Source organism: Callorhinus ursinus, unplaced genomic scaffold (genome assembly GCF_003265705.2).
Source record: "Callorhinus ursinus isolate GAN/ISIS: 27379988/994484 unplaced genomic scaffold, GSC_fseal_2.0 scaffold5, whole genome shotgun sequence".
Lineage (NCBI taxonomy): Eukaryota > Metazoa > Chordata > Mammalia > Carnivora > Otariidae > Callorhinus > Callorhinus ursinus.
The window spans coordinates 41,504,842-41,526,458 of NW_027397067.1; the positions used below are offsets into that span (position 1 = coordinate 41,504,842).

Here is a 21,617-nt window from a genome sequence, read left to right on the forward strand (position 1 = left end):
AAACCAAACCAAGTAATTATGTATCTATACATACATCCATATGTTATTATTTAAGAAATGCGGTTACTTTAAGAAATGCAGTTACTTTAAAAGACAACTATTTTTTCATGTACTTATGTCAGACATTAGGAACAAACTTTGAATTCTAATGTGGAAAATACATCTTCAGAGAGAATGAACTCATTAGGTTTCAGGATTGAAAGAGTTTTAGGTTATCTTGGATTTTTTGAGGCCATTGGTTATGAAAAGATTCCCATTACCTTTTGCTTAAATCAGAACCTTTAGAGCTGAGCTTTTCTTTTTTTTCCTGAGCTTTTCTTTAAAGTATTTTCCAAACATACTTTGTATTCTCACAAATAGTTTGGCAGAACAGTGATAAAGGGATGGCATGAGATTCACATACTCCTTTGTTGTTTAAGAACTCTATTTTTGCCACTTATATAGGCTAAATGTGTTAAGATACCTCTTGGGGAAAATATGGCTATTTTCTCAAAGTTAAAAACTTCATTTCTGTACATAAAGTCCAGATTTTATTAGATGTTTCTGATTCTCAAAAGACCACTATTAGGCTATGTTTCATTTAGGCTTAATAAAATTGCATAATAAAATAGCATAAGTAGGTATAAAAGTGAAACACAAAGTACGTACATATTTTTCCTTTTTTTCCCCCATACATATTTCTTCCACATGTAAAGAAGAGTGTCATGTTTCTTTTGGTACAGCCAAAAGATTTCCAAAACTGTACACCAGGGCACCCTAGTAAATTAACACAGATGCCACATGGTATTTTAAGTTTTTAAGAGAAACATAACTGTTAGACACAACACAAACTACTAGCTCAAGGTACTTTACATTTTCAATATTAGATAACACTAAATTTTTCTATGACAGCTTATCTTTGCAAAACCAGGTTTTCAATAGTTGTGATAAAAAGTACTGTGCGAAAAGCACAGTGGAAGAGAAAATGATACTGATGGTGTCCAAGCTGATTCCAAGGTTTGAATAGTTGGCAGTGTTCACAGTTACTCATGTTTATGATAGAAACTCTAAGTTGTTTGGACCCAACCATTAATAAATGGAGGTATTAGGTATTTCTTTTGGTTTAGGTGTGCTGTGAAAAAATTACTCCAATACTAAAGGGCACCATGAGCTGAGAAAGTATCGGGGGCATCTGTGGCATAGACAAAAATACACTAAAACCAAAGTCACTTCATTGTTCATTTTCTACCTAAGAAATTCTGTAAATAGTTATATATGAGAGGGAAAAAATATATACAAACATACATACAAAGTTTGGATTTTTATTGAAATCTTGTGTTAGGTATCAAACAAAATCTGCTTTCTTCAGATAAAAATATTCTCTCAGATGTCTCCAGATAACTGCTAGGTCTAAGTTGGTCCTTTAATGTCTTATTTTATTTTTATCGTCCTCATGAAATGTTCATATACAGTCGGGGTGTTCCCAAAAGAATTTTTATCGTGTAAAGGATCGTACATGACGACCTCTACCACTGCCTCCACTAACAAACTTTCCTCTTGAGCCTCCACTGCCACTATTTGCACTTGCCCAGGAAGGTCCAAGACCCCCACGACCTCTGGAAGCACGGTCACGAGGACTTGGGCGGTAGCCTAAAAAAGAAAGAATATAGTTTTTAGTCATAACATCCTTTCCTTTCCCACTATAGAAAAAATAATCTTTAAAACTGAACTCAAATTAAGACAGGAGTTACTCTTTGCTCCTTTAAAATCCATGTGCAGGTCCTGTGAATGTGGTGAAGACTGCTGAATTGTCCACTTTAAATAGGTAAATTGTACGATATGTGAGAATTATATCTCAAATAAAGCTGTTATAAAAAAGAAAGTGCATTTGAAACCAAAAGTCACTTCTGATCAGGAGTTCCAGACTTGATATAGTAGTGTTTTAGGAAAAACAGGTTACATGCCTACACACACAAGACAATATTGTAAATAAAAATAGAATATACTGTATGAAGATATCTCTATTATTAAAACACTTTGGTAAAAAAAAGTACCTTAGGGATTAGTTTTCATTACTGAAATATAAAGACAGAGCATGGGATGCCTGGATGGCTCAGTCAGTTAAGTGTCCAACTTTTGGTTTCAGCTCAGGTCATTATCTCACAGTCGTGGGATCAAGCCTTGTGTTGGGCTCTGTGCTCAGTACGGAGTCAGCTTGAGATTCTCTCTCCCTTTCCCTCTCCCCCTCCTGCTCATCCTCTCTCTCAAATAAATAAATAAATAAATAAAATTTTTTAAGATTACAAAAAACAGAGCACATCACTGTGAATCTGCTCAGATTATACACATAGCTCAGAATCCATAATTTTTATTATTCCTACAGGAAATATACATTGGGCATTCATTTGCATATATAAAATTAAATCGCCTTTAGAATAATAAGTCTATATTCTAAAATATTCTCTCCCAGAATGAGAGTATAGGATATTCGACAATTTGAAAAGGAGGATTCACCTCCCTCTCTCAGCAATATCAACTAGGAAGGATGTATACCTGTAGAACTAAGTGGCCGTAATGGTGGAAGAGGGCCCCTGTTAAAGTTGCTTTGGCCGCCTCGACTTTCATTGTAAGTTCCTCGAGGAGTATTCTGAGCACTCCAACTGGAGCCTCTTGTTCCCTCCCGACGACTGTAGTTTCCTAAACACAGATAACACAATCAAGATCTACTACTTCAGCTGGATTAAAAAAGATTCGACACTTGGGGCGCCTGGGTGACTCAGTCGGTTAAGCATCTGCTTCGGCTCCGGTCATGATCTTGGGGTTCTGGGATGGAGTCCCACGTATAATTTAAAGTATAATTTCTACAAGTACACTCAGCTTCTAAAATCTTGAAGCATTTTTTAAACAGGAACAATGTTTAATAAATCACAGAAGCAAAAAATATCATGCAGTAAATAAAAGCAGCCACCTTTAACAATCCATAAAACGAGTTTTGTGTTTTTTTGTTAAATTCCACAACAGTACCTTTAAAAAGAAACAAGATTTGTGTTTAAAGCTCTGCTGTGCAGTGGTCTCCCTAGTTCCCATATGGAGGTGGCATTCTGAAATAGGTATGACACAGGTGTACAATGTTGGAAATGGAATTCATTAACAGATAAAATCTTGAAGCAATTTAAAACAGATTAAATGGGGGTGCCTGGCTGGCTCAGTTGGTAAAGCATGCAACTTTTGATGTTGGGGTAGTGGGTTTGAGCCCCACGTTGGGTGTAGAGATTACTTAAACATAAAATCTAAAAAAAAACAAACCCCAAAAAACAGATTAAATATAACATCAAGAAGCAAGTAGATAAGAGACTCAATGGTGAACTACACAAAATAATCCTAAGAGGGGCGCCTGGGTGGCTCAGTTGGTTAAACCTCTGTCTTCAGCTCAGGTCATGATCCTAGGGTCCTGGGATGGAGCCCCACGCCGGGCTCCCTGCTCAGCGGGGAGCCTGCTTTTCCCTCTCCCCACTGCTCATGCTCACTCTCTCGCTCGCTATCCCCCCTCAAATAAATAAAATCTTTAAAAAAAAAAATCATAAAGAAACTGTTGGCAAGTGGAACTGTATACTACTACTCCGAATGTATAGATACTACTCAGAAAGGATAAACACAATCCCCAAGGTGAAAAGGAAAATAATTAGCCAACTAACTTCTTTTAAACTTACCACTAAACAGGCAATTAAATATTAACTTAAAAAAGATTTTTTCTACCCAATAAAGTACTCTGCAAATAGTTACCACCGGTCTGAGGTAGTAGCTTAATTGTAGTAACTGAAAAATACTTTATCTGAATCGCTTACATCTAAATCACTTCTATTCAATGTTCTAATATTCCAATACTCTGACCCTTAGAAAACATACGTTAAGTAGTCACCTTTTGAAGCAGGTGGTGTGAAAAACCTATTCTGACTGTGAAAAGCACCCCGTCCTCCTCGATTGCCTGAAAATCCACCACGAGAAGAAATCTTCTGTGATACTTTGAGTGGCCGTTTGGGTGGGGGTATTCCATCTTGAGGAACCACTTCTTTACTCTCAGCCGCAACAAAGTCATCCACATGCATAGATGGTGGTCTGCTTGTGTTCTGTTTCCTCTGACGAAAAATATCATGGGGTCGTATACCCTGTCCAAATCCTCCCCTGCCCCTTCCTCTTGGTGGTGGCACAACATGAGCTCGTTTGGCAGGTTCAATGTATTCAGATTTCCCACTATTAAAACAAAAACACTCCATGAAAACTTTTTCTTTTTTTTTTCATACTTCCAGTGAATATATAAGTCAAATGTGTGCAATACTGAAAACTACATCTCAATTATTTCTTCATTCAGTTGTGTTAATGTTGCAAATATCTCTATTACTCTCCAGGGATACACAACAAAACTAGCTAAGAATGGTACTCACATTTTATTGATATGACTAACAATTATTTAAAAAAATCCAGTTCACCACTTGTTCAAACCATCTGAACTCTCATAAAGTAGAACAATGTAACAAATGTACTGGGTATATCCTGGCCAAAGTATTATCTTTAAAAAAAATTCCAAACAATATTGATGATTCAAGTATTACATCACCTTCCTTTTTTCTCTATAGTTTTGTGTCTATCTTAAAGTACATTACAATAAATGAGCTTCCATGACCATGATCAAGATCTTCAGTAGAAAAAATTTTACCTTGAAGTTATGAAGGTCTCATGCTTGTGCTTCCCAAGTTTGAATCCTTTAGTAGTCTTAGTTCTCCCTGGAGATGATGGTTCTGACAAAAATGAGCGCTCTAATTCTGAATGCAAGTCAAAGTCACTACAGCATTTTTCAGAGAGCTCAATTAAGTCAACTTTGACCTGCAATCATAAAAATTAAATATAATGAGAAACACATCTTCAATGTAATTAATAATGTAACATTTGATTACAGAAATTCGTATTTCCTATAGATTATATTTAACTCTTATAATAAATAAATTATAGGTCTGTGCCTTTCCATCATCCTTTTTTTTTTAAGATTATTTTTAAGTAATCTTTACATCCAACATGGGGTTTGAACTCACAACCCCAAGATCAAGAGTTGCATGCTCCACCAACTAAGCCAGCAAGGCACCCCTTTCCATCACCTTTTCAAAAAGCAACATCATTGGTAGTTAAAGAAAAGATATTGGAATTCAGCTGCATTTTGGGGTGGGGTGGGGTGGCATTCCTCCTCAAAGAAGGGCTGTTAATTTTGGGAGACCTCTGCTGTCTGACAAGGAACTCAGGATTTATCCATATAAATTAACAAAGTAGCAGGCGCCTGGGTGGCTTAGTCATTAGGCGTCTGTCTTCGGCTCAGGTCATGATCCCAGGGTCCTGGGATCGAGTCCCACATCAGCCTCCCTGCTCAGCGGGAGGCCTGCTTCTCCCTCTCCCACTCCCCCTGTTTGTGTTCCTGCTCTCACTGTCTCTCTCTGTCAAATAAATAAATAAAATCTTTAAAAAATATATTAATTAATTAATAAAGTAGCATCTCCAGAACTCTTCCAAAACCACCTGAAAATAACATACTTTGTAAGCCTTGTATAGTCACAATATCTATAATAAAAGGATTCTGTGCCACAGTTCTCAAAGTTCTATGCATTAAATGAGGGTCCAACCTAAGTTTACTTCCAGAGAAATAAAAAGTATGTTTCCTTAAGTTTTATTTAAATTTAGCAAACCTAAAAGACCCCAAATTTTCTAAGCCACGTAAAGTTACAATCTTCATTGCAAGATAGTTGCGTTTCAACATAAAAGTTATAAAACAACTTCTAACACAAGTATTTTAGATCTGTGATACTAAATATGGTAGCCACTAACCACATGTGCCTATTTAAATTTAAATTAATTAAAATTAAATCAAAAATAAAATTCAGTTCCTTAGTTATACTAGCAACATTTCATTACTCAATAGTCACATAAAGTTAATGGCTACTGAAGGACAGGGCAGATTACTGAACATTTCTGTTACTGCATAAAATTCTATTGGACAGAGAAGTTCTAAAAAATCACTGAACAATTTACACTAAAAGAGAAATTAATTTTCTTTTTAAATTTTTAAGTAAGCTCTATGCCCAACCTGGGGTTTGAACTCACAACCCCAAGATCAAGAGTCACATGCCTGGGTGGCTCAGTTGGTTAAGCGTCTGACTCTTGATTTTAGCTCAGGTCATGATCTCAGGGTCCTGGGATCGAGCCCTGTGTTGGGCTTCCGAGCTCAGTGGGGAGTCTGTTTCTCCTTCTCCCTCTGCCTCTGCCACTCCCTCTGCTTGTGCTCTCTTGCTTGCTCTCTCTCAAAAAAATAAATAAAATCTAAAAAAAAAAAAAGTCACATGCTCCACTGACTAAGCTATACAGGCACTCCAAGAGAAATTAATTCTTTAATGCAATTTAAATAAAACTTTATGCGATATTTTTTTTTTTTTTTAAAGATTTTATTTATTTATTTGAGAGACAGTGAGAGAGAGAGAGCGAGCACATGAGAGGGGGGAGGGTCAGAGGGAGAAGCAGACTCCCTGCTGAGCAGGGAGCCCGATGCGGGACTCGATCCCGGGACTCCAGGATCATGACCTGAGCCGAAGGCAGTCGATTAACCAACTGAGCCACCCAGGCGCCCAAAACTTTATGCGATATTTTTAAAAAAGGGAAAGGAGCCCTCAATATACTAAATATACCTTAAATGTAAAGTAAACAATTTAGTCTCGTGTGCAATGAGACATGATAAATACTAATACTTTTTGGACCAGAGAATATCCAAATATATTTATTTTTTTTGATCAAGGGGAAAAAAAACAATATATGGTACAATAATATGTAACTGAAATCATCCTCCCTAATACAGCTCTGAGAGGCATAAATCAGGGTGCTTTAAATTTTAAATGTTTAATTATACTCTTACCTATTCACAGCATTATGTTTAAGAATATGAATTCCCATTTGTACCTATATTATTTTAACGAACTGATTCTTTACATTTCCCCCAAATTAGGAGCAGATTGCCAAAATACCATTCCTCTCCTTAAACCCCAAAACAGGAATAAACTGTAATTTTGTGGGATACTTTTCTCTATTCTATACCCTACAAATATAAGAAAACAAAGTGCTTCAGGGTCCTTAGGCAAAAACATAATTTTTCCCTAAAAAAATCTCATTCTCAAATATACAGATCACTAACTAGAAAGAACTGAGTGTTCTAGATACCATTAGTGGGCAACTGATATAAAAATAATGCAGTACTAGTCCCCAAATGGGCTTTTAACAGCCATATGCTATCTAACTTATTTTAGTGCTAATACACACAAAAAGCAAAAAAATCAACAATAACTTTTTTCTAATATTTAATAATAAAATTACTTATACCAAATCCAGATCTGTATCAATCTCTTCGGCCTGAAATGGAGTGAACCACATGGATTTCAACTGATCATCCATGACATCAGCTAGCACATATGCAGTCCTAGAACAAGAAAGGTATTTGGTAAAACGCAGAATTCCAAAATCAAATATTTTAGCTTATCTTCTAAGCAAAATCCGTGGAAGGTACAATTAAAAATGGTACTCTCACCTTAAAACTATTAGTAAAATTAGTACTTAAAAACCAAGTTTATTACATTGTACCAATGGGTACGGAAACCATATATTTACTTTTTCTAAATTTAGGGAATAATTCCATCAAACTGAATAGTCATTACACTTCAAAAGTACAGTGCTCCAAAGATCAAGAGGCATATAACCTCTAGAACAGGGATCAGTAAACTATGGCCCCTATTCTAAAAGCCCGCTTGTGTACAGCCTATAAGCTAGAAATGGTTTATTTTTTTTTTTAAGTTTTTTAAGAAGCCCTAAGAAACAAACAAGACGCTACAGAAGAATAGGCAACAGAGGCTGAATGTCACCTACAAAGCCTAGAATTTTTATTATCTGGCCCTTTACAGAAAAATAGTTTGCTGGCCCTCTTTAGACCCCAGTCATTAAATACACATTATCTACTTAGCCACAAAACATTCCTTGTTTTACCTATTGTTAAACAGATTCTGGAGAGATTCTGGAGCTGAAAGTACTGGTTCTACATCCTGGTCACCAAGAGGTAAAGGATCACCAGATGACTCCAGCATCTGCTTAAGTCCAACTACATTGTCCAACAAAGAATCCAGATTGTCATCATCTTTTGAATGTTCCTAGATACAGACAAAAGCAGAATAAGATGATGCAGGTAAAACTCAAACAGTTATGCCCATAATCTACTGACTCTTTAGTAGAAAATGTTATATTTTTTTATTACTAAGAAATTTGGAACACCGTCAAAAACTTATCAACTTAATATTAAACATGTTCAAATAAAACAAACATGAAAAACACTTGTCATTTTATTTCTAAAGAATGGTAGCAGGGGGTACCCTGCATTCAAACAATAGATAATTCAAAAACTACTGCCTTCTTCCTTAAGATTCATAATAGTATGGAGGACTTCACCCCAAATTATTAATTCAAAGAGTATTTCACACTTTATAAGCATCCAACTGAGGGTTCACTATTTAAAAAGGTCACTACGAAAAACTTGTACTAGTCAAAGAGAAAAGAAAATGTATCTTGGGAATGAGCTGTTTTTATCTTGTTTCTGTTTTTCTTTTTTTACCAAAACAAGCTTCTCTAGTTCAAGGAACAAATTTTCTGGACTTTCTTCTTTGCTTTGTAGAAGCTGTTTTAACTCTGCAGCATTAATACTCATTGTCCGTGATGGATGAGCTCCCTCTACTTCCATGAGACCACTATCATCTCCACAACATCCCTGTAAATGTCACACACAAGTTAAATTTGAGAGCAGAGAAATTTGCAAAGATGCTTCCAAACTTATTCGATATTTAAGCCATTTGCTGCAATCTTCCCCTCAATGTTTTGGTTTTACATCAGTATAAATGGCTAGTTTTAACAAAGATTTAGTCAGCTCAAGGCTGAAATATGTCTCTTTGAATAAGACTCACATAATAAATAGATAAGCACACATATTCATTTTATTAGCAGCCAGATTTCTCAATAAAAACATCCAATGCAAATACAATGGCACTTGCAGGACATGTAACATACTAACTGATTCTCAATAAAATGCCTACTATAATAAAGAACTGATAGAACCTGAATTTATCTTTCTGGAGTTAAGGCAAACAACTAAAGAAAACAGTAACTACCATATTGAAGGCTATATTCTGTGATGAAAAAAGTTAATATTTCCTGCTTTAAAAAGCCATATAATAAAATGAATTCTGGCATGATAATAATTTAATACTAGAAAATTCATCTAGCAAACCAAATCTTGGTTCATGAAAATAAATCTATCCACATTGTCACATGTGATAGGACGCTTAAGTAGTTCCAAATCTTTAGAACACAATCCCACTTTATTATTTTCATTTAGGTATAATTAACATATGGTATTATATTAGTTTCAGGTATACAAACAGTGAATTGATATTTGTATACATGGAGAACTAATCACCACAGTAAGTCTAGTTACCCTCTGTCACCATACAAAGTTAATACAGTATTAATGACTATATTCCCCATGCATTGCTCATTTTATTTTTTTTAAGTTTATTTATTTTTTAAGTAAGCTCTACATGTGGAACTTGAACTCACAACCCCAAGATCAAGCGTTGCATGCTCTTCCAAATGAGCCAACCAAGCACCCCACATTAAACGGCTCAAAATGAATATGGTCTCTTAGAGGAGACTATACACACCAATCTAGATGCAGGATTTAGTATTTTCAAATAGGCATTAAAAATACAAATTTCCTTTGGAGTTCCCAATTTATGTCTTATAACTGGACAAATTTCAATGAAAATTATTCTTTTTTTTTAAGGATTTTATTTATTTATCTGAGAGAGACAGAGAGCACAAGCTGGGGGGAAAGGCAGAGGAAGAGGGAGAAGCAGACTCTCTGCTGGGCAGGGAGCCTGATGAGGGCCTCGAAACCAGGACCTTGGAATCATGACCTGAGCCGAAGGCAGATGCTTAACTGACTGAGCCACTCAGGTGCCCCAAATGAAAATTATTCTTAATAGATTCCCACTCAAACTGACACTATGCCTGAAGCACATTTGTACCTTTCATAAACACTAGACTGAGGAAGTCACCTACTGTTGTGTTAAGGAAGAGGGTATATAGTTTTAATGAGAAATTCAATAAAACATTATAGGAGTTTTATTTGCTTTATTTGAAGGTGGGGGTAAAGGGTAGGTTGACAATGGTCTAGACTATGTTTTATTTTTTTTTAATTAAGGTAAATGAGTTAAAAATAATTAGAGTGCACTGACAGAAACAGACTATACAGGGTTCTCTTTAAAGGAACTGTCCCCTAAATGTTGATAAAATGGACAAATTAAAAGACTAAATATATTATATAGAATATAAGTATATTAACCAGATTACAAATTATCAAGGTATCTGCTTCTTTCCTCGCTCTGTTATTCATATCACTTTCACCAAGAGATATAAAGTTTAGTGTGGCTGAATCAGAAAATATTACAATGGTCATTATTTTTAAAGGTCAGAGACAACAGACTAAATCAGTTAAAAGAAAGGGGGGAGAACTTATATCCACCCAAAAACCTGCACATAGATGTTTATAGCAGTTTTATTCATAATCACCAAAACTTGGAAACCACCAAGACGCCTTTCACTAGGTGAATGGATAAATAAAATGTAAGATAGCCACACAATAAAATATTATTCAGCACTAAAAAGAAAAGAGCTATCAAGCCATGAAAATATATTGAAGACTTGCTATATATCGTATGATTTCAATTATCTAACATTCTGGAAAGGCAAAACTATGGAGGGGTAAAAAGATCAGTGGTTGCCAAGGGTTAAGAATAAATAAGTGAAGCACAGAAGATTGAGGGCAGTAAAATTATTGTGCAGGAAACTACAATGGTAGATACACATCATTATACATTTGTCAAAAACCACAGAATGTTCAATACCAAGTGAACCCTAATATAAACTATGGACTTTGATATGGATTATGATAGTGAGTCAATGTGGATATTGATATGGATTGTGATAATGTGTCAATGTAAATCCATCGATATATCATTGTAATACAGTAGGTTAGTAGGTTGATAGTAAGGGATATTAGGGGATAAAAGGAGATGGTAGGGAAGACTGTGCAATAGTAAGGGAGCCTGTGCATGGGGGATATGGGGGAACAAGGAGTATATGGAAACTTTCTGTACCTTCCACTCAATTTTGCTGTAAACCTAAAGCTCCTCTAAAAAATCTTAAAAAAAGGAGGATAAAAAACTATGAATTAAAATATTCAGAACAATGCAAATTTTTCATCTCTCCATACTATCTCTTTTTCATTATTATGAGCAGAAATAGTTTTGAACAAAATAAAATGCACTTTACATTTTAATTCACTTACTTTGTACTAAAAGCCATCTTTACAAAATCTAGGGTTGAATTTAGCACAATTTGAAATATTCTGTACACACACTACTATTAGAAATAGTAATAAAAGAATTTTTTTAAGATTTTTTTTTAAGGTTTTATTTATTTATTTGACAGAGAGAGACACAGCAAGAGAGGGAACACAAGCAGGGGGAGTGGGAGAGGGAGAAGCAGGCTCCCCGCGGAGCAGGGAGCCTGATGTGGGGCTCGATCCCAGGACCCCGGGATCATGACCTGAGCCAAAGGCAGACGCTCAACCAACTGAGCCACCCAGGCACCCCTAAGATTTTATTCATTTATTTCACAGAGAGAGATACAGCAAGAGAGGGAACACAAGCAGGGGGAGCAGGAGAGGGAGAAGCAGGCTTCCCACTGAGCAGGGAGCCCAATGCGGGACTTGATCCCAGGGGCATGGGATCATGACCTAAGCTGAAGGCAGACGCCCAAAGACTGAGCCACCCAGGCACCCCAGTAATAAAGAATTTTTAAGAAGATTTTTAAAACCATACTCTACAAAATTATTTCAGGAAAATGAAAATGAAAATTCTATTAAATTTGTCTGTGATACAGTTTCAAATCAAATTGTATTCATTTGTCAAACACAGCTATTTGTATTAAACACAATGCTTCATATTAAATATATTGTTTGTATATTAAATATAATGTTAATTATAAATACATATATTTATGTAGTATAATTATAAATAAATATTAAATATAAGGCTTGTATTAGATCATACAAGACACTGTACAAGTACTCTGGGAAAAAGCTAGAAAGATATGCTTTCTGACCTAAGTGAGCTACTCTTCAGAAAGTAGGATGGGAAATGGTAAAAAGGCCTGTAAACGATCTATGAAAAAGAAATCTAATAACATCCTTTAAAGTGTACAGAAAGAAAAGTGATCTCAAAGGCTTCACAAAGTGGGATGAATTAAACAGGCACTATGAACAGATCAGTTTTATCAAAAAAGAGAGAGCTCAAAAGCTAAGAGAAGCATCACCAAGGAAAGATGTGTATATGTAGATGAGATTTAAGGATGATGGCATAGTATAAAATGTTTCTAAGGAAGAAGTGGTTGCAAAGGTAGCTTTTTGGTCACACAGTAAATAGTCTTGAATGCCATGCTAAGAAGTTTGGAATTTATTCAACAGACACCAAAAGTTATTGTAGGATGGAGGGACATGATCTGAGGTCTGATTTAGAAAGATATGAACTCACACAGAACTATTCAGAATATATGAGAGAAGTAAATGTTTTGAAGGAAACTGGAAAGAAGGCTGATAACAATACTCTGCAAGAAAATATAAATAAAGGTATAAGAATTAATTCTTAAAAACCTATATATAAATTCTGGAGTAGAAAAGTACAGTAACTGAAATAAAAAATTCAGTAGAGGGGCTCAACCTTAAAGATAGGTCAGCTGAGATGATCCACTTTAAAGAACAGAAAGAAAAAAGAACGAAGAACCACAAACAAAACCTCAGAGACCTGCCGGGTACCATCAAGAGCACCAACATACATATAATAAGAACCCAAGAGAAAGAGGAAAGAGAGAAAGAGTCACAAAGAATATATGAAATAATGGCTGAAAACACCCCAAATTTAATGAAAATCATTAATCTATACTTCCAAAAGGACGAATAAAATCCAAGTAGAATAAACTCAAAGGAATTCATACTTAGACACACTATGATCAAACTATTGAGAATCAAAGTAGCAAAAGCGACTCAGCTAATAAAAGGGATCCTCAAAAGATTAACTGATTTGCCATCAGAAACCAATGGAAGCCAGAATTTAGAGAGAAGACATATTTGAAGTGCTGAAAGAAAAATGCTATCAACCAAGAGTTCTATAACTGACAAAACTATCCTTCAAAAAAGAGGGGAAAAATAAGACAGTCCTAGATTAAAAAAAAAAAAAAAAAAAAAGAATTCACTAGCAGACCTACTCCACAAAAAATACTTAAGGGAATCCTTCAAATTGAAATGAAAGGACATTAAATAGCAACTTAAATCCACATGAGAAAATAAAGAATGTCAGTGAAGTATATATAGGTAAGAGGCAATAGTAACATATTTTTGTTTGTAACTCTTCTTCTCCTATCTGAACTGAAAGACAACAAAATAAAGCAATGATGACAAAACTGTGTAGATGGGCTCATAATGTATAAAAATGTAATTTGCATGAGGAATAAAGCTACACTGTAGCATCTTTTATATACTATTAAAATTATATTGTATTAATGTGAAGTAGATTGTATTCAATTAAGGTGTTAAATGTAGTACTCAGGAAAACCACTAAGAAAATAACTTAAAAATAAAAAGCAAAAGAAATAACAAAAAAAGTTAAAATGGGGACACCTGGGTGGCTTAGCTGGTTAAGCGTCTGCTTTCAGCTCAGGTAGTTATCCCAGGGTCCTGGGATCAAGTCCCACATCGGGGTCCTTGCTCAGCGGGGAAACTGCTTCTCCCTCTACCTGCCGCTCCCCCTACTTGTGCTCTCTCTCTCTCTTTCTGTCAAATAAATAAATCTTTAAAAAAATAAGTTAAAATGGCAAAGTAGTAAATATCTATTTAACACAAAATATAATAGAGATAAAGAGAAAAAAGATTATGTAGAAAGTAAATAACAAAACACCAGACATAAATCCTATCAGTAATTAGACATAGATTATACCAATCAAAAGAAATTGGCAGAATGTAAAAAAAACAAACACAATCCAACTATATGGTATCTACAAGGGACACACTTTATTTTTTATGTAGGCTCCACACCCAACATGGAGCAGAACTCACAAGCCTGAGATAAATAGTTGCATGCTCCACCAACTGGGCCACCCAGGTGCCCCAAGAAACACACTTTAGATTAAAAGATACAAACAGATTGAAAGTAAAAGGGTAGAAGAAAAATATATACCATACAAACAATAACCAAAACAGAGCTAGAGTGGCTATACCAGTAATTCAAAATAAAGATTTAGATATAAGTTATTATGAGACATAAGTTATTATTAGAGATGAAGAAAGACATTTTATAATAACAAAAGCATCAATCCATCAGGAAGACAAACATGAACATATATGCACCTGACAGTAGAGCTCAAGATGCTGGAAGCAAAAACCTGACAGAAGAAAAGGGAGAAACAGACATTTCAACAATAACAGTTGGAGACTTCAGTCCCCTACTTTCAGTAGTGGGTAGAACTGGGCAGAAAATCAACAAGGAAACAGAAGGCTTGAACAACTATAAACCAACAACTCCTAAAAGGCATGTATAGAACATGCAACCAAACAGTGGCAGAAGACTCATTCTTCTCAAAGGCACATGGAATATTCTCCAGGATAGCACATATCCTATTCTGCAAAACAAGCCTCAACAAAGTATGCTCCCTGACCACAATGGAATGAAGTTAGAAATCAATTACAGAAGGAAATTTGGAAAAGTCACACCTATGTGAAAATTAAACACACCCCTAAATAACCAATGGGCCAAAGAAAAAATTACAAGGGAGATTAGAAAATCCTTAGAGATGAACAAAACCAAAAACATGACATGCTACAAGCAGTGTACAGAAGAAAATTTATAGCTGTAAATGCCTACATTTAAAAAGAAAAATATATAAATAAATAGAAAATATCAAATTAATAATAACCTAACCTTCCACCTGAAGAAATTAGAAATTGAAGAGTAACCTCAAAACAAGTAGAAGGAAAAAATAGTAAGGATAAAAGCAGAAATGAACAAATAGAGAACAGAAAAATAATAGAAAAAATCAAAGAAGGGGCGCCTGAGTGGTTCAGTCGGTTCAGTGTCCAACTCTTGATTTCGGCTCAGGTCATGATCTCAGAGTTGTGAGATTGAGCCCTGGCTGGGCTCCTCGCTCAGCAGGGATCTACTCGGGATTCTCTCTTTCTCACTTCCTCTGTCCCTCCCCCTACTGCTCACTCTCTCTCTCAAAAAAAAAAAAAGAAAAGAAAAGAAAAAGAAAGAAAGAAAAGAAAAAAAAATCAAAGTAACCAAAATTTGGTTATCTGGAAAGAAAAAAACAACAAAACTGACGAACCTTTAGCTAAACTAACCAAAAGGAGGAAAAAAAGAGAGAGAAGACTCAAACTATGAAAATCAAGAATGAAAAAGAGGACACCATTAACAATCTTACAGATGTAAGAAAGTTTATAAGGAAATACTGTTAACATCTATATTCCATCAAGTTAATGTAGTTGAATGAAGAGGAATAAATTCCTAAAAAGCCACAAACTACTGAAACTGACTCAAGAAGAAACAGAAAATCTGAATAGATTTATATTGAGTAAAGCAATTTAATTAGTATCAAAAACACTTTACACAAAGAAAAGCCCAGGTCAAGATGGCTTCACTGGTGATTCTACCAAATGTTTAAAAAATGAATACAATCCTTCACAAATGCTTCCAAAAAATAAAAGCAGAAAGAACACTTAACAGAGTTCACTCTATGAGACCAAAGATGCCACAAGAAAAAAAATCTGTAGACCAATACTCCTATAAATAGAGACCCAGGAGTGCCTGGGTGACTCAGTTGGTTAAGTATCTGACCCTTGATTTTGGCTCAGGTCATGATCTCAGCATCAGGACTGAGCCCTGCATCAGGCTCCATGCTCGCATGGAGTCTGCATGGGATTCTCTCCCTCTCCCTCTGTCACTCCCCCTGCTCAGGTGAGCACTCTTTCTTTCTCTATAAAATGAATAAATAAATCTTAAAAAAAATAGAGACCCAAAATTCCTCAATAAAATAAAACTGAATCCAGCAACATATACAAAAGACCATACATCAAAAAAAAAAAAAAAAAAAAGGATCATGTATCATGACTAAGTGGGATTTATCCCAGGAATACAGGGCCAGTTCTACATGTGAAAATCCATCAATATAATATACTACATATCAATAGAACATGGAGAAAAACATGATCATCTCAAAAGACAAAGAAATAGCATTTAACAAATACCACAAACTTTCATGATAAAAACATACAACAAACTAGGAACAGAAGTATTTCTTCAACTGATAAAGAGTATCTATGAATAACCATAGCTAACACTGTATCTCATTGTGAAAGATTGAAAGTCTTCTCCCTATGATCAGGAACAAGACAAAGATGTCAATTCTCGCTCTACTTTTATTCAATATGTACTGGAGGTTCTTGCAGGGGCAATTAGGCAAAAAAAAGAAAGAAAGAAAGAAAGAAAGAAAGGAAGGAAGGAAGGAAGGAAGGAAGGAAGGAAGGAAGGAAGGAAGGAAGGAAGGAAGGAAGAAAGAAAATAAAGAAAGAAAAATGGTACCTGGGTGGCTCAGTCAGTTAAGTGACTGCCTTCGGCTCAGGTCATGATCCTGGAGTCCCGGGATCAAGTCCCGCATCAGGCTCCCTGCTCAGCGGGAAAGCTGCTTCTCCCTCTAACCCTCCCCCCTCTCATGTACTCTCTCTCTCATTCTCACTCTCTCAAAATAAATAAATAAATCTTTAAAAAAAAAAAAAAGAAAGAAAGAAAAAGAAAGGAGAGAGAAAGAAGTTAGACTATCTTATTTGTAGATGGCATGATCTTGTATACAGAAAATCCTAAGAAAACCACAAAAAAACTATTAGAACTAAAAAACAAGTTCAGCAAAGTTATAGGATACAATATCAATATACAAAAATCAACTATATTTTTCTAAACACTAGCAAAGAACAATTCAAAAATGGAAAGTAAGAAAAAATTCCAATTTACAACAGCATTTTAAAAATTCCCAATTTTTTTTAACTTTTTTTTTTAAGATTTTATTTATTTATTTGACACAGAGAGACACAGCAAGAGCAGGAACACAAGCGGGGAGGAGAGGGAGAAGCAGGCTTCCCACAGTGCAGGGAGCCCGATGCGGGGCTTGATCCCAGGACTCTGGGATCATGACCTGAGTGGAAGGCAGACGCTTAACAAACTGAGCCACCCAGGCATCCCAAAAATTCCCAGTTTAGAGCCATAAACTTAACAAAAGAGGTACAAGATCTGTATACTGAAAACTACAAAATATCTCAGAAAGGAATCAAAGACAATCTAAATAAATGGAAAGCCATGCCATGTCCATGGATATGAAGATTTAATAGTATTAAGATAGTAATACTCCCCAAATTGATCTACAGATTCAGTACAGAATCCCTATCAAAATCTCAGCAATCTTTTTGCAGAAACTGATATAGAGACAGAAAAGTAGATTAGTGGTTGCCGTGGCCTAGGAAAAAGGGGGAATGGGGAGTTTCTGTTATAGGCACAGAGCTTCTTTTCGGAATTCTAAAAGCATTCTGAAATTAGATAGTGGTGATGGTTGCACAATTCTATGAATACACTAAAAACCACCGAATTGTTAGTTTAAAGGGGTGAATTTTATGAGATGTAGATCATGTATCAATAAAAATGTTATGAAAAAAGCAGCAGCAAGAAGGAAATCTAAGGTAATAGTGGTGAAATACAAAGCAATGAAATATGAACGTTTTTATGAATAAAACTGACAGGAATGACGGCTGCTAAAGAGGATGAAGAAAAGGGGGAAGTTGACTATTATTTCATCATTTCTGTCTTTTTCTTTTTAAAGATTTTATTTATTTATCTGAGAGAGAATGAGATAGAGCATGAGAGAGGGGAGGGTCGGAGGGAGAAGCAGACTCCCCTCTGAGCAGGGAGTCCAATGCGGGACTCGATCCCAGGACTCCAGGATCATGACCTGAGCCGAAGACAGTTGCTTAACCAACTGAGCCACCCAGGCACCCTCATTTCTGTCTTGAAGGGCAAAGAAGATCATGATATAAAAGTAGGACAGATAAAAGATAAATCAAGTGTATGTGGGAAGATAATGAATTTGGTTTTGGATATTCAGAGATTCTATCAAGTAGCCAAGGGCAAGGAGAGGAAAGAGAGAGAGGAGAGGAAAACAGAGGAGAGGGAAAGGAGCCAGGTATGATACTAGAAGGTATAAGATCTACGTCACAGATAGAAATGAAGCAATGGAGGGGGGGCATTTTCCTCTGATTAAGGAAGGAAAACAATTGGTTAGAAAGAACAGAGATAGAATCTAAGAGAGAGTGAAAGGATTTAGAAACCAAACAGGATGACCTTGATCTTCTCAGTGAAAGAGGTGAGAAAAGGAAACACATTGATAAGGGATGAATAAAAGCATTAATTAGCAGTCCTGAGGGCCCAGTAGCTCTTGGATAACAAGAATGAACAGTGGTTAGTGATTTTTGATTAGGAACTATTTAATTGATGACGTGTGTAAGAAAATCTGTCAAACTGATTTATTAACAACACACCAGAGGATTTGATAAAATAAGCTAATAAGTAGTCTTCCATTAAGTAAAAACCCTAAAATTTCTTTACAATAGCCACAGTCCTACCATTAAATATGCTCTTTATCTTTCAGAATCAAAATCTGATCTTTCAGAATCAAAGCATCTGGTAAACTTAATCGCTTTAATAAAGTATATCTGACACAAAACAAACACAAATTTGCTGATAAAATTGGCACAAAAATAACTACAAACACAATAGGCAGCCAAAAAGTGCTAACTAAAGTAAATTTTTTTATTTGATATAGAGAAAGAGCACACAAGCAGGGGGAGAGGCAGAGGGAGGAGCAGGCTCCCCACTGAGCAGGGAGCCGGATGCGGGGCTCGATCCCAGCACCCTGGGATCATGACCTGAGCCGAAGGCAGACATTTAACCCACTGAGCCACACAGGTGCCCGAGAAATTCGTAATTAGATTTTAACAATAAGATTTTAGAGTTGGGGAAATAATCTTTAATTTGTATCTTCAATTTGTATCTATGATGGATCAAGCCCTGAGTCAGGCTCCAAGCTCAGAGGAAACTCTGCTTGAGGATTCTCTCTCCCTCTCCCTCTGCCCCTCCCCCACTCATGCGTGCGTTCTCTCTAAAAAATAAATAAACCTTTAAAAAAAAAGGAAGGCACTATGGGTAGTATTTTTCTCTAAGCAGCCAAGTCATAGAGTATTCACAAATTAATGATGCTTAATAAATTTAAAAAGAGTTCAATAAATTCTGCTCTTAAACATCTTTTTTATAAATCAAAAACTTGCATTTATAATGGGATAAGGGCACAGAAAAAAAACACTATTCTAAGTTCAAACTTCTAAAACACATCCTAAGATATTTTTGAATGGAAGTGATTTTTTTAACTTATGACAAAGTTTGTAAATTTAAAAAATATCAAATACATATACATATATGTACACTTACCATTGTGTCAGAGTTAAGAATTTGTCTCATAAATTCCAAAAATGAAGATGCAAGTTCACCTGTGTCCTTACTAAATGTGCTGACCACTCGTTTCAGTAAACTATGCAAAGCATTACTGTTTTTCCTTAAAGAACTGTAAATAAAAAGAGAGGATATGTCTTGAAATTTGAATGTATAAACCTAGTATAAGAAATAAACTCTCCAGTTCAGACAGAACAAAATTCAGTCCACCGTTTAAAAAATGTTTTGGTGTGGCTATGTACATAAACCATTTAACAAGGTAATATCTACAGATACCTCCTTTTAAAAATAAGCTTCAAGCTCTTAAAGAAAACATTCCCCCCCAAAAAAGAAAATATTTACCCCAAATATAAAGATATAAAACTTAGCAAAAGAAACTTCGAGGTTCCCTATTTTTATACTTTTTTATAGCCTGAGGATTTCTCTAAAATAAAGAGGTTATAGCTGTCTCAGAAACCTGACCAGAAAGGCTGATTTACATAATAACTACAAAAAATAACTATCTTTATGGCACTATAATCAGATAGAAGGAAATCCAGGATATAGGCTGGGGATCTACAAACTTTTTATATAAAGAACCTGATGGTACATATTTTATGCTTTGCAGGCTATACAACAACGCTTGTACATATACAACACAACAGCAGTCTCAGTTGTTAACTACTCAACTGCTTGTGTAGTGTGGGAAAGCAGCCATAAACAATACATAAATGCTGACTATGTTCCAATAAAACTGTATTTACAAACACTGGTAGTGGGCTGGATTCGGCCTGTGGCCCATGGTTTGTCAACCCCTGATACTGACAGATTTAGGCAAAACAATCATGACAATATAGTCCTGATAAAATTATTGTGAACATTTACACAGCTCTTTGTTGATCAACAGAGAATTTCAAGGGCAAAGTATTCTAATATTCAATTGTGTCCTTTAAGTTGTAATAATTCATAGTCAAAATGAAAATAAGATTATATTAACACTAAACATGCAGTGTTTGTATTTAAAAGATGTGGTTGGATTCTGAGATGCCACCATAGGAGACTTTGGTAAAGTAATACAAAAGAGAGAAAGATAGACTCCTGCTCTTGAGAACCTTATGAAATAATGAAATGGACAAGGCACAACAAACAGGAATGAGATCAAATACAAAGACAGATAATATGATTAATAAAAAAAGCATGGTTTTACACCAATTACTAGCCTCTACATATAACCTTAAGCAAATGAGCCTTACTTTCATGACCTATCAAAAACTGGAGTGCCCTACATACCTATTAGAATGTCTAAAATTTAAAAAACTAACAATACCAAAATCTGGTATTTTTGTTGCTCAACTTGTAAAGAAGTTGTCTATAAAAAAGTAGTGCACTGGAATCTGTATGCAGCTGTGGTGATAAACACATGACTCTATGCATTTGTCAAAATCCACAGAACTATACAACATGAAACACGAATGAAGTTACAAGGAAAAGGGAGAAAACTAGAATCAACATCTGATATTGGAGTCAAAATGTCAGTATGTACTCATTTTAAAAAATACATACATACAAATAAATACATACAAAAACAAATGTAGATGTGTATATGCATGAGTTAGGACACATGCATGTATTTCCTAGCTCTATCCAATGAGAAGAACCAAAATCAGTGATACAAGTTGAACAACAAAATGAGTAACAACAGCATTAGATTATCATACAAAGAAAAAATTAATGTCCATAAGTCCATACTAACATAAATCCCTAAATAAGTAGACAAATGAGGGAAAAGAGATAATTCTTCCTTACAAAAGGATAATTAATAAATTAAAAAGGAGTAAGAGAAATAGGAAATTTGCATTAAGACATCACAGTAAA

The 21,617-nt window shown here is 35.3% G+C and overlaps 1 protein-coding gene across 2 annotated transcripts in view; it reads right to left on the reverse strand.

Annotated features, from left to right (window-relative positions):
* Positions 1-1,285: 1,285 nt before the first annotated feature.
* Positions 1,286-21,617, reverse strand: part of VIRMA (vir like m6A methyltransferase associated) — a 61,646-nt gene continuing 41,314 nt past the window's right edge. The window contains exons 17-24 of one of the 2 annotated variants that reach the window (XM_025870845.2): positions 19,743-19,875; positions 8,663-8,815; positions 8,044-8,204; positions 7,387-7,483; positions 4,694-4,860; positions 3,899-4,230; positions 2,533-2,676; positions 1,286-1,629 (exon numbers count right to left, since the gene is read on the reverse strand). In XM_025870845.2, the coding sequence (XP_025726630.1) occupies positions 1,475-1,629; positions 2,533-2,676; positions 3,899-4,230; positions 4,694-4,860; positions 7,387-7,483; positions 8,044-8,204; positions 8,663-8,815; positions 19,743-19,875 (1,342 nt within the window). In that variant the 3' untranslated portion in view covers positions 1,286-1,474. The remainder of the gene's footprint in view (positions 1,630-2,532; positions 2,677-3,898; positions 4,231-4,693; positions 4,861-7,386; positions 7,484-8,043; positions 8,205-8,662; positions 8,816-19,742; positions 19,876-21,617) is intronic. The other variant, XM_073892971.1, reaches the window with a different exon arrangement.